Source organism: Eleutherodactylus coqui, chromosome 3, assembly GCF_035609145.1.
Source record: "Eleutherodactylus coqui strain aEleCoq1 chromosome 3, aEleCoq1.hap1, whole genome shotgun sequence".
Lineage (NCBI taxonomy): Eukaryota > Metazoa > Chordata > Amphibia > Anura > Eleutherodactylidae > Eleutherodactylus > Eleutherodactylus coqui.
Window position 1 is genome coordinate 282,699,311 of NC_089839.1, and position 20,136 is coordinate 282,719,446.

The window sequence follows — 20,136 nt, forward strand, 5'->3', positions numbered from 1 at the left end:
TCAGTTTTTGGAGGAGAGAAACTTTCTGATGCTCCTATTGAAATGAATGGAGCAATGGCACACATGCGAATTCTCCACTCCACTTATGGAAGGATCCTTGAGATCGGTATGGATCCCAGTAGTTGGACCACCACTGATCATAGTTATCCCCTATTGTGTGGGATAACTTTATAACTTTGCACAACCCTTTAAACCTAAAGGGATTGTGCCACTTCTAGGAATTGGTGACCTAAATTCAAGATAAGTCATCAACAACAGATCAGTGGGGGTCTACCTTCTGTGAACCCATGCAATCAGTTGTTCGTCCATTGAGTACTGAGCTGTTTTGCTGCAGGAAGCAGACAGCTCTGTACATTGTGTAGTGGCCTGGATTGGTACTGCAGGCAGAGTCCTATTGAAGTGAATGCCTGCTTCCAACACAAAGACACCAGTGATACATGTGGGTTAGGCTGTACCCTGCACAGCACTCTTTCTCTGGTTTTTGATTCTACATGCAGTCTATCTGGCGGCTACAATACGTCTATTCCATACATGCCATTCTCCTTTATTATAACGTTTGCACTATACTTTAGATTTCATATTGTCTATTGGTTGCACCATCCTTATATGCACTAACACTTCATATTTGTCAGCACAAAGTTTATAATATAAAGTGTATTTGCAAAATTTGGTCCTTTACTGTACTTTATCCATTTAATGGATACATTTTTTTTTCAATTTTTTATTTTCCTTTTTACCTTTTTGATTTATTCATGTGATATGTATTTAGTGGATGTTGTGATTTGGATTAGTGTACAGATGATCCAATGTATTTTCTGGCATCGCAACGCTGTTGTTTTTTTTCCCTGTTATATGTGGTATCTTGAGTAGAAGTCATCAATAGCTAGAAGGGGGAGAACTCTGTGGTCCTCACAGCCGCGTCAGAGCATTCCCTTCATCCCCGCAGTGATGCAAGCCCATTTTCAGATGAAAACACCTGGCATCCACAGGGTTTTCACATGGTGCCAAGTGCGACATCGGGCTAATATCCCACTCGCCAGTGTGAAGGAGCCCTAAGGGTAAGTTCACACTAACGATTTTCATTTCCTTCTAGCTTTTCTTGTGGTGGGAGCGGCTAAACACAATGAGAATGCTTCAGTTTTTGTACCCATAGACATGCATTGAAACGTTGCCAAAGGTTGTCAATGTTTCATCATGTTTTATGAACTGAAAGAGTGCAAACTGCTGTGAATTTGTTTCAAGATTACAAAATGAAACCAAAATGGAACACTAGGTTTTTGTTTTTTTTTCTTTTTTAAACACAAACCAAGAGAAAGGATAAAACGGGTCTACGGCATGCTTCAAAAGGGAGGTCCAAATCCAGATGTAGTGGAAGCAGCTTATTCAGCAACACGTTTCGGTGCCAGAATGGTACCTTCCTCAGGCCTAAACGTCAAAAATGTATGGAAAAAAAAAAAAAAAGAAAGCAGCCCAAGTGAGACGAGAACAAGTGGATGTACAGAACCAGACTCACCTGGTGCAGTGGGGTCACATTTGTAAATGCGGGGTGCACCACAACACTGGATAGCCGCCCTTCTGTATACAACCTAAATGGGTGGCAGAGGATCGTCATCCAATATGGAGAGCGCCAGCTGCAGTCGTCCAATCCAGTCCAATGGTCCAGGATGAAGCAGCAGAGTAAGGCACAAAGCACTCAAGAACAAGCCTTCAAGAAATGAGTAAGACTAAATGGTAAGTAACTTCACCATTTTATTTTATTAGTTTTAATTGGGGCCATCTCCAACACACACATTGTCAAGATTCTCCAATTGTTGCTTCCAGTTACTTCAAACCACATTTGGGTACTGCCTTTCTGGAAACAGAGTTAACAAAGGTCTGATGTTTCTCCCAGGTGAAGCAAGTTGCTTATCATTTAGTCTTATCAGTTCTTTCGTGAAAGATTGTCCCTGAGGGCCTTGTACCTTTCTTGGTTTCTTCATCCTATCAGACCTGAACTGGGATAGTCCTGTTTCATCCTTTCTCCTGTATCTATGGAGGCTTTGGTTATTCTCTCCCCCCCCCCCCCCCAATTGAAGTCAATGGGAGGTGGTCACCATGTTTGCACACACAGCAATGCGAATTTTAAGCAAAAATGCATTGCCTTACCGTGAAAAATTACAACTTGGCAAGCACGATATCGGTCTGAGTTTCTCAGCTAGATGTTGCACTTGTCTATGTGAATGTAGCCTGAAAAGGTAACGTTTGATATCTTTCCTTATCGAGCCCAAATGTAAACTTTACCATTCCGATAAAACTCTTTAGGCAAGTTGCACACTAGCCAAAACAGGGTTCAGTTCCAGAGACTCAGGTGCAACTTGCATCAGATAGCACATGGACCCCAAATATTCTCATGTGCCAGAGGACTTAAAGGGGTTGTGCCAGAATTGCAAGTTACCCCCGAACAGTCCCACTGAAAGTGAACAGAGTGGCAGCACGCTTGCACAACCGCTGCTCCATTCAGAGGATGGAGTTCACCCCCCCCTTCTTGGGATCAGTAAGGGGTCTCAGCAGTGCGACCCCCACCGATCAGCAAGTTATCCCCCATTAACAGGATTGGAGAGAACTTGTCATTTTTTTTTTTTTTTTTTTAACCTTAAATAGAATTTGTATAGCTTAGTGTTACTAGAACTGCAGCGACAGCAGCGCTCCAAAAACTTAGCAGTGCTGTCAGCAAACTAGAACTGGATCCCGGCCACCGCTGACAGGAGATCCAATAATAATACTAGAAGTGGAACTTGTGGACATGATAGCAGCACAACCGGAATGTATTGTGGAAGATATGATGTCAGTGCCCTACATGTAGCAATTGCTTGATTTGACTTTCCTTCGTATCAGCCCTCTCCAGCCAGTTGGTTCATGCACTTTATATCGCTATCGGTTGCATAATCCCCAGTAATCTCCAACTATCTAGACATGTGCAACATGTGATTTATATTACACAGCAGATTTGTGCTTCATCTGCATATTTCTTGCCAAGAACAGGAATAGATCCCAGTAAAAGGAAAAGTAAAAAATGTTGTGAAAAGGAACTACTGCATTATAGGATGTCCACCAGTTGTTTTACTGCAGTTATAATAGCACCACCTGCAGGACAGCCATAGTTACTGCATGGAAAAAAAAATTAAAAAAATCAGCCCTTTATGCAAGTATATACATTCAAGTTATAATTACAAATAGGTGGGTTAATATAACTGTTTTGTCACATAAGGGGTTAAATATAATTAAGGACCAAGCTGTTTTGTACCTTAAGGACCAGACACTTTTTAGGGATTTTACCCATGTGGCGGTTTTACTGCTCTATTTTTTTTCCTTTAGCTACCAAAATTATTTTTGCTGTGTTTTTATTCCATGACATATAGGACTAATTTTTTAAAATATCTTTTTCAGTGACTTTTTCTGTTTTTTAGTTTTATTGGGGGTAAAAAGCTTAAAAAAAATAAAAATAAAAAATAGTTTAACATTTATAATTTTTTTAAAAATTACTTTTATATTTACACTACAATAAAGTATGGGAATGGGTTCCCTTTATTTGTTTCGGACATTTTGATATATAGTATGTATGGTTTTGGTTTATAGGGCGCATACGGCAACGGTTTTTGTTGGCGTCTGCTTTGTGTTATTCTCTTTTTGTATGTATTGTTGTTTTATTCTGTTTTACTTATGTATGTAATTATGTTTTTTACTATCTGTGTCCCCCATGACGTCATATAAGACCTCTGGGGGACATTCACATTTTTTCCCCCTTTGACACTTTCCCACTGTAGCTGAGGCATCCATAGGAGCCCTAGTTACAGGGGAAAGCAACCCCTGTGGTGACAATCACCTGCAGAGCTGCCAGGGTCTAGTCTGACCCTCCAGCTCTGCAGTAGCAGGGAATCCCGGGAGGTCACATGATCCCCCGAGGCTCCCGTAGTGAAAGTACATCTTACTTTCAGTTTCCCCATACAGTGCTCATTGAGCACTGTATATCAGGGAAGCAGAAGGCAGGAAGGGTTAAAAACCCCTCCTGCCTTCTGCTCTGGGTTATCAGCTGTCACTAACAGCTGATAACCCGTTCCTGCTCTGACTGATTGCAGAGGCAGGAGACTTAAAGCACCCTGTAATTTTACTATCAGCAGTGCTCTAAGCCCAGGACCAGCCGCCGTATATATACAGTGGCTGGTCGTAAATGGGTTAATGTGCAGCTTTAAAAGAAAAAAAAAATGTAAAGGTGTACATAGCCTTTAATGAGTTAACCAATGTTTTGGAAATGAAAACTTTTGTAATTGGTTTTCATTAAAAAAGTCTTTGATTTCCAAGACACTGGAAACTGAAGGACTAAAATCATGGCAAGTCCTGTTACGGCGCTTTTACACAGAAGGATTACACTATGCAATAAATGAAAAAAAAACAAAAACACGTTCATAGCAGAAAGTAATTGATAAGTTCCTGTAAAATTAAAACCTGCTGGTTCCACCGGTAACATTGGATAATAGCGGCACGTCTCACTTTCAAGTTACGAACCATTTCCTTTATTTAAGATGGTAACCTTTGGACGTGCCGTAATATTACTATTCGACTGTTTGTGATGGAGAATGATGCTTGGATCTTGACTTTTCCTGTATGAAACATTACTTTCCTCTGTAAGAGCCGGCAAAAGTCGCCCATCATGTTTGGATTGCACTTCCCTTAGTAACGGTCTGCAATGACTGAGATGTCTTGTGTGCGGAATACGCAGCGAATACAACCCATTGAATTAAATTGTGAGAAAAAAAATATGCAGCATAATGACCTTGTTGGGGCGTATTATATACTGCAATAAGCCATTGAAGTGAATGGGCAGGCACAAATACGCAGCGAGTACGCAGGAAACCTGACTTGGACACCATTTTAATGAGCCTGTCTATGTTCTTTTTTTTCATGTGCAAATATGCAGTCAGAGCAGGCAAAAACCGCAGGCGTAAGCAATGTCTGGTTGTGCAAATACATATCGCATTTGCATGACTGAAATGTGCTTACGTCCATGGGATTGAGCCCCAATAGCGCGCGCACACACACACACACACACACACACACACACACAACTGGGTCCACTATGGTGGGGGGGGCGCCCTATTAATACTCGGGCCAATATAGGGGACACCATTATTATTGGGGCCACTATGGGGGCCAAGTATTAATAGGGTGTCCCCTCCCCCCCCCACCATAGTGGCCCCAGTAGTAATAATGACCACCATAGTAGTCCCAGGGATGTTGCCCAGCCAGAGCCCAATAGCAACCCTCCCATTGGATCAGGAATATGTCATCTGGCGTCATGAGGCACAGGTTTTATTGGGTCATACATGAGTGATGTTTTCCCGCATGCGATGCGGGAACCAAATGGCGGCATGTCCTATCCTCCTGTGTGCTCTCGCATCGCCCCACCTATTGTTCTCAATGGGGCTGGCGGCAGCATCGCCAGCCCCATTAAGACCTGTGGGAGAAACTCTGCGATTCTGCAGCAACTGTGACAGCCAAGACGAAGGTTCCCTGCATCCCTAGAGTGATGCGAGGCTGTTTTCACATGGCGGGGAGCGCAATATGGGGCGGGATTCTTGGTCTCATATCCCGCTTGCTGGTGTGAAGTTAGCTTCAGTCAGAGTAAACTTTTGATTCTCTCTCAAGTGTCCAATTACTTTTGGCAGGACATTATATAAAGTGCAGGGGTTGCAGTCACACCCCCCAGTATAGGTACTTGAAATTTCCGGAAGACTCCAGTGTCCCATAGGAGGATACCAATTGCAAATCTAGGGGGAGCCCCGTTAGAGATTTTGCATTGGGGCCCAAAAATATCAAGTGACGTCTCTGTGCAGGAGTAATTTAAAGGGGTTGTCCCGCGCCGAAACGGTTTTTTTTTTTTCAACCCCCCCCCCCGTTCGGCGCGAGACAACCCCGATGCAGGGGTTAAAAAAGAACACCGCACAGCGCTTACCTGAATCCCCGCGCTCCGGTGACTTCTTACTTACCTGCTGAAGATGGCCGCCGGGATCTTCTCCCTCGGTGGACCGCAGGGCTTCTGTGCGGTCCATTGCCGATTCCAGCCTCCTGATTGGCTGGAATCGGCACGTGACGGGGCGGAGCTACACGGAGCTGGCATCCTGCACGAGCGGCCCCATTGAGAAAAGAAGACCCGGACTGCGCAAGCGCGTCTAATTTGGCCATTAGACGCCGAAAATTAGACGGGCTCCATGGAAACGAGGACGCTAGCAACGGAGCAGGTAAGTGAAAAACTTCTTATAACTTCTGTATGGCTCATAATTAATGCACAATGTACATTACAAAGTGCATTAATATGGCCATACAGAAGTGTATAGACCCACTTGCTGCCGCGGGACAACCCCTTTAACATTTTTGATGTGGTATAAAGAAACCCCTCTGATCATCTCGTCTATAAAAGTTCTGTATGCAGAAAACAGCCTGAAAATTGTGAAATTAGTGGTTTATTAAATCTTATTTGGACTATTAACAAGTTAGAGAATTCTGCATTGAGCCCCGCTGCGGCTGTGCTGTACAGATACCGGCAGCAGAGACTCGGTTGGCATTCTAATATCACGGGAATTACAGTAGTTCAATCACTGCTGCACTATAAATCTGCTTTAGACATTATGTCGATCCATTAGTACTGAGAAGACAGAAGACATCAGATTAAGTCAAGCCGTTAACAATGTCCCCAACAGGTCCCTTCATTTCTAAACAGCCCCGCAGTGTAGACCAGGATTTCTAAAAGGCCACATTCATAAACCTATATACATGTGCGCATGCACAGCTACACTCCGCCATACGCTTAGAAATAAAGGGGGCATTATTCTATTCTCAGGTAGGGAGAGCAGCAGTTGTGGTTGGTCCTATAGAAGCCAACGCTGATGACATCTGGGCATGGAGGTTGGCATCTGCTGCGCTGCTGAGGTTGGTCATATATCAGATGCATTATCTCTTCAGAGCTTGGATTTCAAAGGCTGCAGCTGCAGACTCTGCAACTTCATGGCAAGGCCCATATTCCCAGCGATTTTCAGCTTGCCCTGGAAGAAAGCCTGAGAGGCATAAACAGATTAGTGAGAGTCAATGTAAAAGTGAACTGTAACGTGTCAGCAAGTACATTGTAATTTATAATGCAAGCCCCCCCCCCCCCCTCTATAAATGCCACCCTATGTCAACAGTTTTTTGGGCTTGAGACTGCACTATATAAAAGGCCGGTTATAAGGTCTTCTTAGGATTATAAGCACTTGATATGTTCCACGGAGGTTTCACAAAACGCTGGAAAACCTACTTGTGCAAGCGGGTATTGCTTAGGTAAATCCTTGGTTCCATTAAAAAGGATGGGGGGGGGGGACATTTATTGGAATAGTTGCAGAGCCTAACCAGTCATGGTACCACACTATTCCTCCAAGCTGGAGCACCATGCGCCTAGAGCCCTGTCTGGTCAATATTGCCAACAGACCAGCAGGTGCCCTGGGGTCACTGCTAGTCGTCCTTATGAGGAATATTGTGGGAGGGAGTTTAACACAAAATAAGTTTACCAGACTCCTCCCATCTAGCCCCACAGCTAATCCCAAATGTCTGATATTTTATTCCCACCTACTTAATCCCATACATGCAAGCTGATGTTGGACATGCTTAGACACCCAATTCCCACTTCCAGCCTCCAAGTGTCTTGGTCCAACCCATTTCTATACTTCTAATTTAGAGCCTTCCACCACTTCACCATTTATGTGGCCAATATACTAAAAGGAGGCATCACACACCCTATGGTTACATCACTCCTTCCTGAGCATTGTTCTGTGCAAACATCTTCGCTTATTTATCTGCTGATCTGATTTTTATGCAGTATAAAAGTCCTTGTTTTCCGGCCGCACATCAACTCTTGTAAAGTAAGGGTTCTCCTGACAAACGTGGAAACGAACAGCTGCATGAATGACTGTGTGACCATTTCTTCAGGCGATCCCGATCCTGTGTGAAGTCCTCCTTAAAGGGCACTGATCAACTTGGATAGTCAATCAGCGCTTGTATGGGCAATTCATCTGCCGTATAAAAAGGCCTTTAGCTACCAAACATGCGGCAGAAAAGTTTAAAGAGCTGCACTTTTAAAAAAAACTTTTGACAACTTTTGATCGCTCAAATGAAGGGGCTGCAGCGCTGTGCTCCTACTGTCATTGCTGCTTGTTGGCTGCTCTTGGCAGTTGAAGACCGACACATACATGTCAATAGAAGTCTATGCATCCGTCTTAAGCTGATGAGGGGAGCCAACAGACGAAGGAGCACAGCGCTCGGGTGAACGCTAAAGCCCCTTATTTTTGTGATTTGCAAGTCTCAGCAGCCAGAGCCCCACAGAGCAAAGCCTTTGACATACTAAAGGTTATTCTAGAAGTGCAGTTAACCCTTTATGCTTATAGGAATACGTTGACTATACCTGCAAGCTTTAAAAATGACTCGGATTTCAAATACAGCATCCAAGTAAAAAGCAGAGAAGAAGTGATGCAGTGTCTACAGCTCTACATGGGGAATACAGACTGCTATAAACAGGAGCCCATGGTCAGATGGCAGATTATACGAAAAATTGGGAGGAAGTTAAATGCTCCACAGCCGCGCAATACAAGACGGTAATCAGATTTCTTAATCGATAGGTAGGACACTTACGGTCTGTGGATTGATCTTGCCTGTCATCAAAGCGAGGAGGTCAGCATCTGCCATTGTGATTGTGCAGTCAGCTTTTTTATCTGCAACACAATCAAAGAAAACCAAATTCAATTCTCTCTGACTTTAGTTTATGGTGCTGTTCAGTAGTGACAGGTTCCCTTTTAATATAAAGTTAGTGCTGTTTAGGAAGGTGATAATATTTTTACACTCACCTGCTGCCCTGTTCCCACAGTGTCCCCCTGCAAAGTCCATGTGTGGTCTGAAAATTTGCTGCTTTTCAGACAACTTGTGCATGCGCTCTCCCATAGAAGTCTATGGCAGTGAAAGTGCACAGCCGGCTAAAGAGTCAAGTTTTCAGACCACATGTAGACTTCAATGGGTTAGAGCGAAGGAACCAGTTGGATATAAAAATGCCATTCCCAGCTCCCCATACATTCACCATAATAACTTAGTTTATGGTTCTGGGTCATTGGGAACAGCGACTTTTTAAAAGGGGTTTTATGGGCATAGTTCATTAGCAGGGGGCCGCCGTTTAGGACCCTCTGGCCACTGTTAGTGCAGCCAAGCTGGACATCCACATTGGTGGTCAGGGCGGAAGTGTAACAGAAAGAAGTCTTAACTCCTATTGATTTTAATGAGAGCAAAGCCCATTACACTTCTGTATCTGACCGCTGATGCAAAAGACCAGCACAGATGCACCGACAGCGGCCAGAGGATCAGCTGATTGGCAGGGATTTCAAGCAGCAGACCCCTACAGATCAACTACCGATGACCTATCCTGAAGATAGGTCATCAATAGTAAGTGTTCAGAATACCCCTTTAAGTGTTAAGGCTGGATGGTGCCCATGTGAGACCCTATTCTCGCTGGAAAGAGGCTTGTATGGTGAACATCTATAGAACATAACATGTGATGGAGCTTTTGAGACAATTCAAATTTTATTTTTCTTTCACAAATCTTTAAGAAACCCACAAGCAAAAAAAAAAAAAAATCTATCTATCCCACCAGTACCATATTAGAAATCCATTCAACGGCTCTTCCTTACCCGAATTGTAGTGCACAGAGCCTTTGCCATTCTTGACGTCAATCACCCAAGATGCCTCTTTTCCACCAGGTCCATCCTTCACCTTAAAGGCAAAGACTCCTCCAATCTTCTTAACATACTGCTCTCCTTCCTGCAAGACAGGTACAAGCATTTTATGAATCATGCAGTAGTCCTGGGACCGTGTTATACATCTGCAGGGCCAGCCTTGGGTATGATGGCACTCTATGTGAAATTTTCTATTGCTCCCTCCTATTATATAGTACATGGTATAACCCACACCAGAACAGCTCCGTGAATATATAGGATAGTAGAACCAAGCTCATAACATAAGTACAGCACCAGGAACAAACTCATAACAAGTAATGCAGTAGCAAAACTAAGCCATCATGCTGCAGGAGGGCACAGATAAGTTGATAGAACCCCTTTGTCTAACCATTATGATGCCATTATATATAGAAGATGGTTTCTATGGAACAGTGAAGTCTATTACGCTATTCAATACAATATAAAGGTATGCCAAGATATAACAGCCTGACGGCGATCAGAAAGACAGTTTTTGCCTCCCTCAGATGAATGGAGCCCTATAGATGTTTAGCATGTACATCGGGAGCTTGTCCTGACCTACAATTTAAGTGTAGCTCATTAAAAGGTGATGTCAACAAGGTCTAAAAAGGCAATTAATACAGTATAATAGTAAGGAGGCATTGAATTCCGTGGCCATTAGCTATTTATTGCTCCTGTGGGGTCTCTTCAGTGCTCCCATTTTGCTAAAGTACCACTCATTGTCCCCCTCTTTTCTGTACCCATTTGCCATTTTTGTGCCTTTAGAAGCCTACAGGTATAGTATTTCCACAAGGTGGTAGTTCTTCTGCCCAATATGGTATTAGTACCCCTATAATACATGCATATGCCCCCATAGAATAGCAGTGCCCTTTGTGCCCCCCATAATTTAATAGCAGCCCCTTGTGTGCCCTCAGATGTCCCTCCTCAGTGACTAGTTTAGACCTACTTATTTAATATGCTCACTTCCTCCATGCAGCAGCATCTTGTGGAGCTACATGAATCATCCTCCTCCCAGCTCGGTTTCCTCCCTTCTGACAATCCGAGGCAGAGCCAGGAGGAGGATGGTTCATGTAGCTCTACAAGATGCTTCTGTATGGAGGAAGAATATCTGGCCGGACGGACCTAAGGGATGGCAATTGTCCCACTCTAGATCCGCTGGTGCCAACTTACAAGCTGGTGGCCAGTGCCCTGCATGATTGCACGGATCGCACATAGCTAAGGCTGGCGATGTAGATTGGTAGCATTTATTCCAGTAGACAACTGATAAATTCTACAATTAATGGGGATATTTGGTTGCTTTTTTTTTTTTTTTTTACACTTGAAGTGCTGTAAAGGAGATCTGCATTATACAAACATGTGATTATGAATTTATTACCTGCAGAGAAAATACCGACTTGAAAGTTAAACCGGATGATGTAGTACATATGAAGTACAATGTCATAGTGGATTTATTCCAGATGACTAGAGGCGATGCGCTAGAATTTAGATTTTGACCTTATACCTTCTCTTATCACAGAACAGCTTCACCGATTGGATCAAAGATCATTTTTTAATCAACAGGAATGTTTTTCTGCAGCTTGGGTTGTAAATGTTACACGTGAAAGTTACTGATATAGTCACCCAAGGGAGCTTCATCAAAATCGCACTGTCTGCTGTCTCTAACAGCATGTCCTCCCTCTTTCTCAATCTTAACCTCTCAAAAACAGACCCCCTCGTCTTTCTGCCCTCAACCAGCCCCCCCCCCCTCACTCACCCCGCCCCCAACATCTCCACTTTAGTATCTGGCACCACCATAACCCTCAGACAGCACGCCCCCTACCTGAGGGTCGCGCTGGACTCTGGATGTTGGGTAAAGGAGAGGTCAATCTCTGGCCCGACTATGTAACCTGCATCTTTTAAATATTGCTAAAATCTGTCCGTTCCTCACCACGGACACACTAAAAAACACTAGTCGCCCTCATCCACTGCCGACTAGACTACTGCAACTCACTCTTCATTGGCCTTCCCCGCAGACTCTCCCCTCTCCAATTCATAATAAACGTGGCAGCTAGGCTCATTTTTCTATCCAGCCGTTCCTCAGATGCCTCTGCATTATGCCAGTCACTGCATTGGCTGTCCATCCACTGAAGAACGAAATTTTAACTCCTCCCCCACAAAGCTCTCCACAGCGCCGCGCCACTGTACATCGCTTCCCTTCTGTCCATACACCACCCAGCGTGCCACACTCCAATCCGCTAACACACTCAGACTAAACACCCCTCTAATACAAAACTTACATGCTCGCCTACAGGACTTCACCAGAGCAGCACCCATCCTCTGGAACGCTCTACTTCAAGGCATCTGGACAATTCCCGATGCACGAAATTCCAGACGGGCCTTAAAACGCACCTCTTCAGGGAGGCAGACCAAATCCCCTGACCTAGTCCCCCTGCCCCTCCCTATGGCTCCCCACACCTTCCACCCTGCCTATCGCATATGACCCCTGCACCTCCATTTCGCCCCTACCCAGATTGCTTCCTAATAATGGCTTTCCACACGTAATTCCCGTACCGCCCGTGTTCCCCCGTGCCTCATCTTCCCAACAGCCCCTTACACAGCACCCCCACCCTGTTTGTTTCAAACCGATTGTATATAAAACGTAATTGTTGTATTATCGGTGCTTGTAAAGCGCTGCAGAATAAGTTGGTGCTACACAAATAAAGATTATTATTAGAAATGAAAAAAACGTTTAGTACTGCATCAGGCCCCCTGTCCACGGGCGTGATTCCGACGGCAAATCACGCTGTCTGAAGCTTTCCATAGCGTTACTATGGAAAGTGTTAGCCTCCTGTCCATGAGCGGAGAATCATTGCGATTCTCTGCTCGTGGCCGGCAATTTGCAGCATGCTGCGAATTGCCGTGATTCTCCCTGGTCAGCCTATCTGTCAGATAGGCTGACAGTGGAGATCCGTCTACCGGCTCCTGCCCCTAGGCGGCAGCTCCCACGGCGGATCTCCGCCGTGGGATACCGCAATGCCCGTGGACAGGCAGCATTAGCCAGTAGAGCAAAATGTGGTTGTTTCCAGCAAGAGAAACCAAGTAATCTTGTAGATTTGATACCTTTTAATGGCCAACAAAAATACATGATGTTACAGCAAGCTTTTGAACCTACTAACGGTTCTTCTTCAGGCTTTAAGCCTAAAGAAGGACCCAAGTAGGTTTGAAAGCTCACTATAACATTGTGTATTTTTGTTAGCCCAGGATCCCTACTGATCAGCTGTTCTCTGGGCTGGTTGTAAACTATTGGTTGCCCATCAATAGCAGATCGACAGGAGTCTGTCACCTGGGATCCCTGCCAATCAGCTGGGCTGGTATGCTGCAAGAAGCAGACAGCTCTGTTCGCACTGCTAGTATTGCAGGCCAAGTTCCCACTGAAATTAATGGAAACTTGGCCTGCAATACCAAGCCTGGCCACTGCAGTGGGAACAGAGCAGTTTGCTTCCCACAGAAAGCTGCTTAGTGCGAGAGTACACCAGCCCAGAGAACAGCTAATTGGCAAAGATCCCAGGAGACAGATCCTGCTGTCTCCTGGGATCTTCTTGGATAGAAGTAGATAACTATCTAAAAGGTTAAGCACAAATCGCTAATTTTGGCATTCATTCCTGAACTACATTTAAACATACATACATACATACATACATACATACATACATACATACATATAAGAGTAGCTCACTGACCTCTTCCAATTTCTTCTCAATTTCTTTGAATACATACTGGGCTTTAAATCCATCTTCAGCGCTGGTTGGATTCAGCTGGATGCGGGAAGAACTGAAGAGACAGATCCGTGTTATGTATAGGTGGATTGCATTAGCGGCAACATTTTACAGTAGTATACAGGTTAAGCTGAACCCGTTGCCAGATTCATGCTGCGTACCCGATTTATCTGTATTGCGAATGACCACGGTGGCTCGCAGGCGGTCATGCGCAGTAGTTTCTTCCCCTTTCTATTGCTAGCATCATCGCTTAGCGATAACGCGGGTACCCACTCCCCATATGCAATATTAATTGCACATGGGCTGTGGGTCAGATGCCTCCATTGACTTCAATGGAGGTGGTCCACACGGATTCTGCGGCAAAATAGAGCATGCTGCAATCTTTCCCCACGCTCGGGGAATACACAATCTGCAAGTGTGAGGGAGTAACAATTAGAATCAGCTTGTGAGAGACCCCCTTAGGCTCATTCACACAGGCGTATGCAGTTTTGGTCCACATTGCATCCATATTCACGGCGTTTTTCATGCACGCAAGACATCAATAAAAAAAATTAGGCATACACAAATATCAATTGATGTCACTTTTCTCGCTCTCCCATGGAACAGGGAAGGCAGTAATTCCACAGCCATGAAAACGGGAATTTTTGGTGCAGATTCTGCAGCTTTATCGCCTTTAAACATGACTGGAGCAGCGCGGTACATGGATATTGTAGTCGCCCAGTAGTCAATAGACTACAATGTGCAATGAATATAGCGTAAGGCACCATACGATGCAAACGTTGGGCACGTTAAAAACGGAAGTGGCACGTTGAACGTTTGTAGTTTCCACCCTTTGCAGTACAGACTGCAGCGGGGGTCCGGGTGGGATTCCAACCTTGAACCCGCAGCAGCTTTATTCGCATATTACTGTCAAAGATAGAGCTGGAGGCGGCAGCGCGGTCCGAACTTTAACTGATATTGCGTTTTGGATGCTAAAGTTCACAGTTGCCCAATAGTTCCTGTGTGCAGGAAGAGATAGCCATAGCCTCTGCTCTTAAAGTGGTATATTCCCATCCTCTTAACTGATGGTAGGTCACTAGGATTTGTGAAGCATTTATGATCAGTTGGGGCCCAAACTCTGGGACCTTCACCGATCCCGAGAATGAAAGGCGCTACAGTTCAGATTTAGGGCTCTGCAAGGAGTTGTAACTGGCTTTAGTCTCTTGAATGGGGCCGTGCTGCTGCGGCACCTTCATTCTTAGGATCAGTGGAGGTCGCAGAGGCCGGATCCCCACCGATCATAATTTGATGGCATGGAGCTGGATGAAGACATTGGATCAGGGAGGCTGATATTCATCTCGGAATAGGAAGTGGGGTGGGGGTTGGACTTTTAATTAAGGTAATAAAAATCTAAAATAAAAAAAAAACAACCACATTTGGTATAAATCCTAAAAAGAGTAATGCATTATTTACCCCGCACGGTAAACGTCAGGAAAAAAAAAAAAACAAGTGTCAGAATTGTGCTTTTTGTCACCCCTGCCTGCGAGAAAAATATATAATAAAAAAAAAAAAAAAAAGAAGCCATATGTACTCCAAAATGACAGCAATAGAAACTACAGGACATTCTGCAAGAAAATGAGCCCCCGAATAACTAGGTCAATGGGTAATACAAAAAAAAAAAGTTACGGCTGTCAGAAGATGGCGGCAGAAAATTATTAAATTTTCTCCAAAGATTTTCTTTTTTTAATAGTACAGAAAAAAAAAAAACTATATGAAATTTGGTATTGTAATAATCATACTGACCCATAGAAGAAAGTTATCCCATGATTTTTGCTGCAGTTTGTGCGCTGTAGAAACAAGACGCCCAAAGATGGTGGAATTTAGTTTTTTTTCCCCCATTTCACTTGACTTGGAATTTTTTAACAATTTTCTCAGTACATTATATGGTACATTAAATCGTATCACTGAAAAATACGACATCTCGAAAAAAAGAAAGCCCCTCAGACATCGATACTGATGGATAAATTGGAGGAAATGGGGGAGGAAAGATTTTATTTTTTTTTAAAGTGGGAAGGAAAAAAACTGAAAATGAGGGGGGGTGGGGTAGGAAGTTGCGTTCTTAAGGGGTTAAATCACGGTCACAGCTGTTTTTCCGAACCTTCTTTTTGCAATCCCACTAGAATGTTAATGTTCTCTGTTGTCGGCCAGTCAACTGTAAACGTAGTTTGGGAACTAGAACGCCCATGTATTGGCTTATGTTGGAAATCTGTAGATAAGCAGTTAAGAGTCAGAAGTGTGTTGTAGGTCATACGAAGTTATGCGTTAGGGTGGATTACAATATATTCTATAAGAACCTCTCATCTGGGATTACGTGATAAAGCCACTTCCCAGGATGCAACACTTCCTAGCTCCCCACTCAGGAATTGGGAGTTCTGCTGACCCGGATCCTGCTGGGGATCAATCAGCGGACATAATATATAAAAGGAATCCACACTGACCATGCAGAGACGTGGAGCGGATCTGGAATAGTAGGAGCACCCAGTAGTGCATCATGCAGCGGATCTAGAATAGTAGGAGCACGCACAAGGGAGTGCATCATGCAAGCACACAACCCACTACCGAGCTGTAATGCACACTACTTACCTGGCTGTGGCGTCTGGAAACCCCATCTTATATAACGTGACCACCACGGCGCCCCCAAGTCCGATATTGTGCTGCAGAGCAAGCTGGGCTCCCGGAACCTGTCTCTTGCCGGCCTGACCTCGGAGCTGCCAGCAGAGTTCTGCACACTGAGCCAGGCCTGGGGATACAGAAGGAAGAGATGAGCTTCCGGCTCTTGAGCACACTCTATTGCCTGTAGGCAGTACTGCGGCTTACTTAACCCTTCATTACCCACAAGTACACTCCTAGATCTACATAGTGAAGTAGAAACCTATTACAGCTGCGTCTCTTGCAGAATCCTTTTACAGTCCACTTCGGTTCCATACGATTTGTGCGCAGGCAACGTAAATGCTGCGGATTTTCAGCGCAGAATTTACGCACGGAAAAAAAAAAAAAAAAAAATTCGCCAGCATTTACAGAACCAGTCATGTGGTTGGGATTAACAAATCTCATCCAACATCATGCAAAAATATATATATGAAATATACACACACACACACACAAAAAAGTCACCATAAAACACTGCATACATGAAAGAATATAGAAATAAAAAAAACAAAAAAAAATAACACAATCTCTGTGGAAGCAGGCAGCCAATTGTGCTTTGAGGACAGCACTGCAAGCTACTGCCTCCTGTTATCAGCCAGTACACACCAAGGATTCTACTGCAGGGTGCTGATCTACTGCTCCCCGAAGCAATTTGATGGCCGATAACTGGCAGCAGTAGATCGGTGCCCTGCAGTAGAACCCTCCATGTGTGCTGGCTGAGAACAGGGAGCTATAGCTGGCAGTTGCCGACCATGTAGTACTGTCCCCGATACAGGATTTGCTTCCTGCTTACACATTCATTAATATATACATGGAAATGAATCTGTTTTATGTATAAAGAGTTTATGGTAACTTTTGAAAAGTAACATTAAAGTTTGAACGGTTGTCCTTCTGTGACTCCTGCTGATATTCATGACTTCCATTGATCATCCTTTAAAATCTCATGCTGCAGAAATCGCAGAAGAAAAAAAAAAAAGCTTATTTTTTTAACAGATTATATCCACGATTTTTAACAGATTACATCCAGTGTAAGAAATCTGCATGGAATCCACTGTGGAATTCGCCTGCGGTGCCGTCATTAAACACACAGCATGTTAATTTAGGCTGCGCATTTTTTTCTGTGGATTTCGCCCTTTGCATGTCCAGATTTATGTTAGAGGAGCCTTCATAGTGACTTATTCTCCATTAAAGGGGTTCTCATTAGGACACAACCCCATCCCCTCTGCTGTGCCCTATGTAAAAAAGGGGGGTATACTCGCTTGTCCTGGAGCACAGGACGCAGCTGACAGTCCCAGTTGGTATTCAGAGGTGACTTCCTTGCAGACGGTGGAAGCATGTGACTGCTGTAGCATCATATCCATAAACTCCTGTCATCATGGCGCCAAGGATAAGAGTGCTGATGCCAGGAGGGCCGACTGATGCTGCAGCGGTCATCTGCTTCTGCGATCCACTTGCCAGGAAGTGCCCACCGAATACTGGCGGTGACTTTCAGCTGCATCCTGGTGCTACAGGGCAGTAAAATACCCTTGTTCTTTTATTTCACGCAGTTGGGTGGGGGAGGGGGGGGGGTTGTCCTAATGACAAAACCCCTTGAAATCAATGGCAGAAAATTAAAAACAGATCTAGAAATCATTTGAAGCAAGGATGATCAGAGTTCCCTTTTTGTGTTTTTAAACAGAACCTGCTATTTTGTAGCTTGTTGTAGAATGTGTTGGTGAAGGCAGACAAATGAAGAACTGATTATAGCCCATTTCAGTGCCGTGAAAGAAAATACAGTTGCTGAAAGAATGATGGAAACAAGGCATGGTCAAAGATGCTATGGATTTTTACATCCATTGTACTTGTGCCAGGGTACTTTTCACAGTTTGCAAAAAATTAAGGGGATGAAAGAGGTCAGCAGTGCCCCATACTGGCAGTGTGCCCAGTGGACCTTGGCAGTAGATTTTGTGAGTTTGGACAAAGATGTTAGAATGTAGGATAATCTGTACTCTACTCTTCTGCCGCTACATGTGGACCAATACAGCAGGCTGTAACAACTTGTGCCACAGAAGAGGAGGATTACCATTTGCCACATTGTAGCAACGATCCAGATGATGGTGAACAGAAAGATTTCTTCTTATTATATACTTTCAGCCATGTTTACAGCTTTAGAGAGGTCCCTGCACTACAGTATATGGACAAAAGTATTGGGACACTGCATGTCTTTCAGAACAAGTGCTTAATTCTCCTATTTAGTGATGGGCCAGCCCTCCATTTGCAGCACGTCGAGGCATACTTTCCACAAGTTCTCTGTAAGTCTAGGCAGGAATAGCTGCCATTCCTTGTGCCAGGCTGTAAGAAGAGATTGTTGCGAGGATGGGCGTGGGTGGCGGTGTCGTACCCATCGCTCCAGTTTGTCCCACAAGTGCTCGATCGGATGAATGAATAGTTATTACAAAATGAGCAGCTTTTTTCTTTTACCCATGCCCTTCGGCAAACCCAGCATTTGCATATTTGCCGGTTTTCTGCAGTGTCCAAATACTTTTGTCCATATAGTGTATTAGAGTTCAAACCCCCATTTCATTATATACTTTAGACTTGATCACTTGAAAGTTTTACAACTTGTCAGCTTTCTGAAAAAGTGGACTTAGAGCATTCCTTATTTGAGCCCTTCATTTATCAGAGGGTTAAAGGTCCAAAGTATTGGCGCACAATGTCAGTCTATCTAATTCAGAGTCAGCAGGTTATTGTGACCATCAGAGGACATAAAGAGGAAAGTTCAATAGGGGCGGGAAGGGAGAAGACAATCACTTCAAGGATCAGTCCCTCTAGTACTTACAGGGACTGATACCTGAGCCAGATACACTCAAGACTTCCAACCTATCAATCTTTATACTGGGATCTGTCGACCGCTGGCAGTTTTCATGTGGCGGTCTATTCCATCTTGCTTAATTATCTCTGGCGGAGGTCCTCAGGTCTCTGTATCTCATGTGTGTCAGAGGTAATCTGGTTATAAGGGAGTGAAGTTCAAGGCTTGCAGAGTAAAGTCCTCGTGTCCCTATCCGGCATGGAGATAAACTGGGCACAAATTCCATGATCATACACAAGTCTGCAGATAAGCTGAACCTGGGCGAGCCTCCCCTCCCTACATCTGTACCAGGTACATTCAGCGTAGCGGTTTAAAGTCTAGATTTTCCATATACGGCATTGCAACTCAACGCTGTGGTATATTTATAGAGCACAAAGAGAAGCAAGAGCTGCAATCATAGTTCTTTATAGTGAGCAGAGTGTAACCCCTTAGTGACCAAGCTTTTTGTCTCGCCTATTTTCATTTTACCCTCCCCCCTCAAAAAAACAAAACAAAACAAAAAAAAAAATGGAACTCCTGTATTTATCCAACGATGTCGCTGTCTGAGGGCTTGTTTTTTGCAGGACGAGCTGTATTTTTCAATGGTGCTATTTAATGTACCATATAATGTACTGAAAAACGTAAAAAAAAGTGGAGAGCAATGGAAAAAGACGACATTCCGTCATCTTTTGGTGTGTCTTGTTTCTACAGTTCACAAACCACAATAAAAATGACATGATAACTTTATTCTATGCATCAGTACGATTACTACGATACCAAACTTGTATAGTTTTTTTTTCTGTACTACTTATATTTTTTAAAGATATTTAATTTTTAAAGTTATTTTCTGTCTCCATCTTCTGCACAGAATAACCTTTTTATTTTTCCGTCAATATAGTACGAGGGCTCATTCTGTGCGGTACGTCCTGTAGTTTCCGTTGGCACCATTTTGAAATGCATATGACTTTTTGATTGCTTTTTATTAGATTTTTTTCTTAACAGGGTGACCAAAAAAAAAAAAAATTAAAAAAAAAAAAAAAAAAAAAAGCACATTTCTGCCATTTTATTT

At 43.8% G+C, this 20,136-nt stretch overlaps 1 protein-coding gene across 1 annotated transcript in view; it reads right to left on the reverse strand.

Moving 5' to 3' along the window:
• Window positions 1-6,481: 6,481 nt before the first annotated feature.
• Window positions 6,482-20,136, reverse strand: part of SCP2 (sterol carrier protein 2) — a 44,062-nt gene continuing 30,407 nt past the window's right edge. The window contains exons 12-16 of the mRNA XM_066597588.1: window positions 16,175-16,331; window positions 13,517-13,607; window positions 9,735-9,864; window positions 8,692-8,771; window positions 6,482-7,088 (exon numbers count right to left, since the gene is read on the reverse strand). Coding sequence (XP_066453685.1) covers window positions 6,993-7,088; window positions 8,692-8,771; window positions 9,735-9,864; window positions 13,517-13,607; window positions 16,175-16,331 — 554 coding nt within the window. The 3' untranslated portion in view covers window positions 6,482-6,992. The remainder of the gene's footprint in view (window positions 7,089-8,691; window positions 8,772-9,734; window positions 9,865-13,516; window positions 13,608-16,174; window positions 16,332-20,136) is intronic.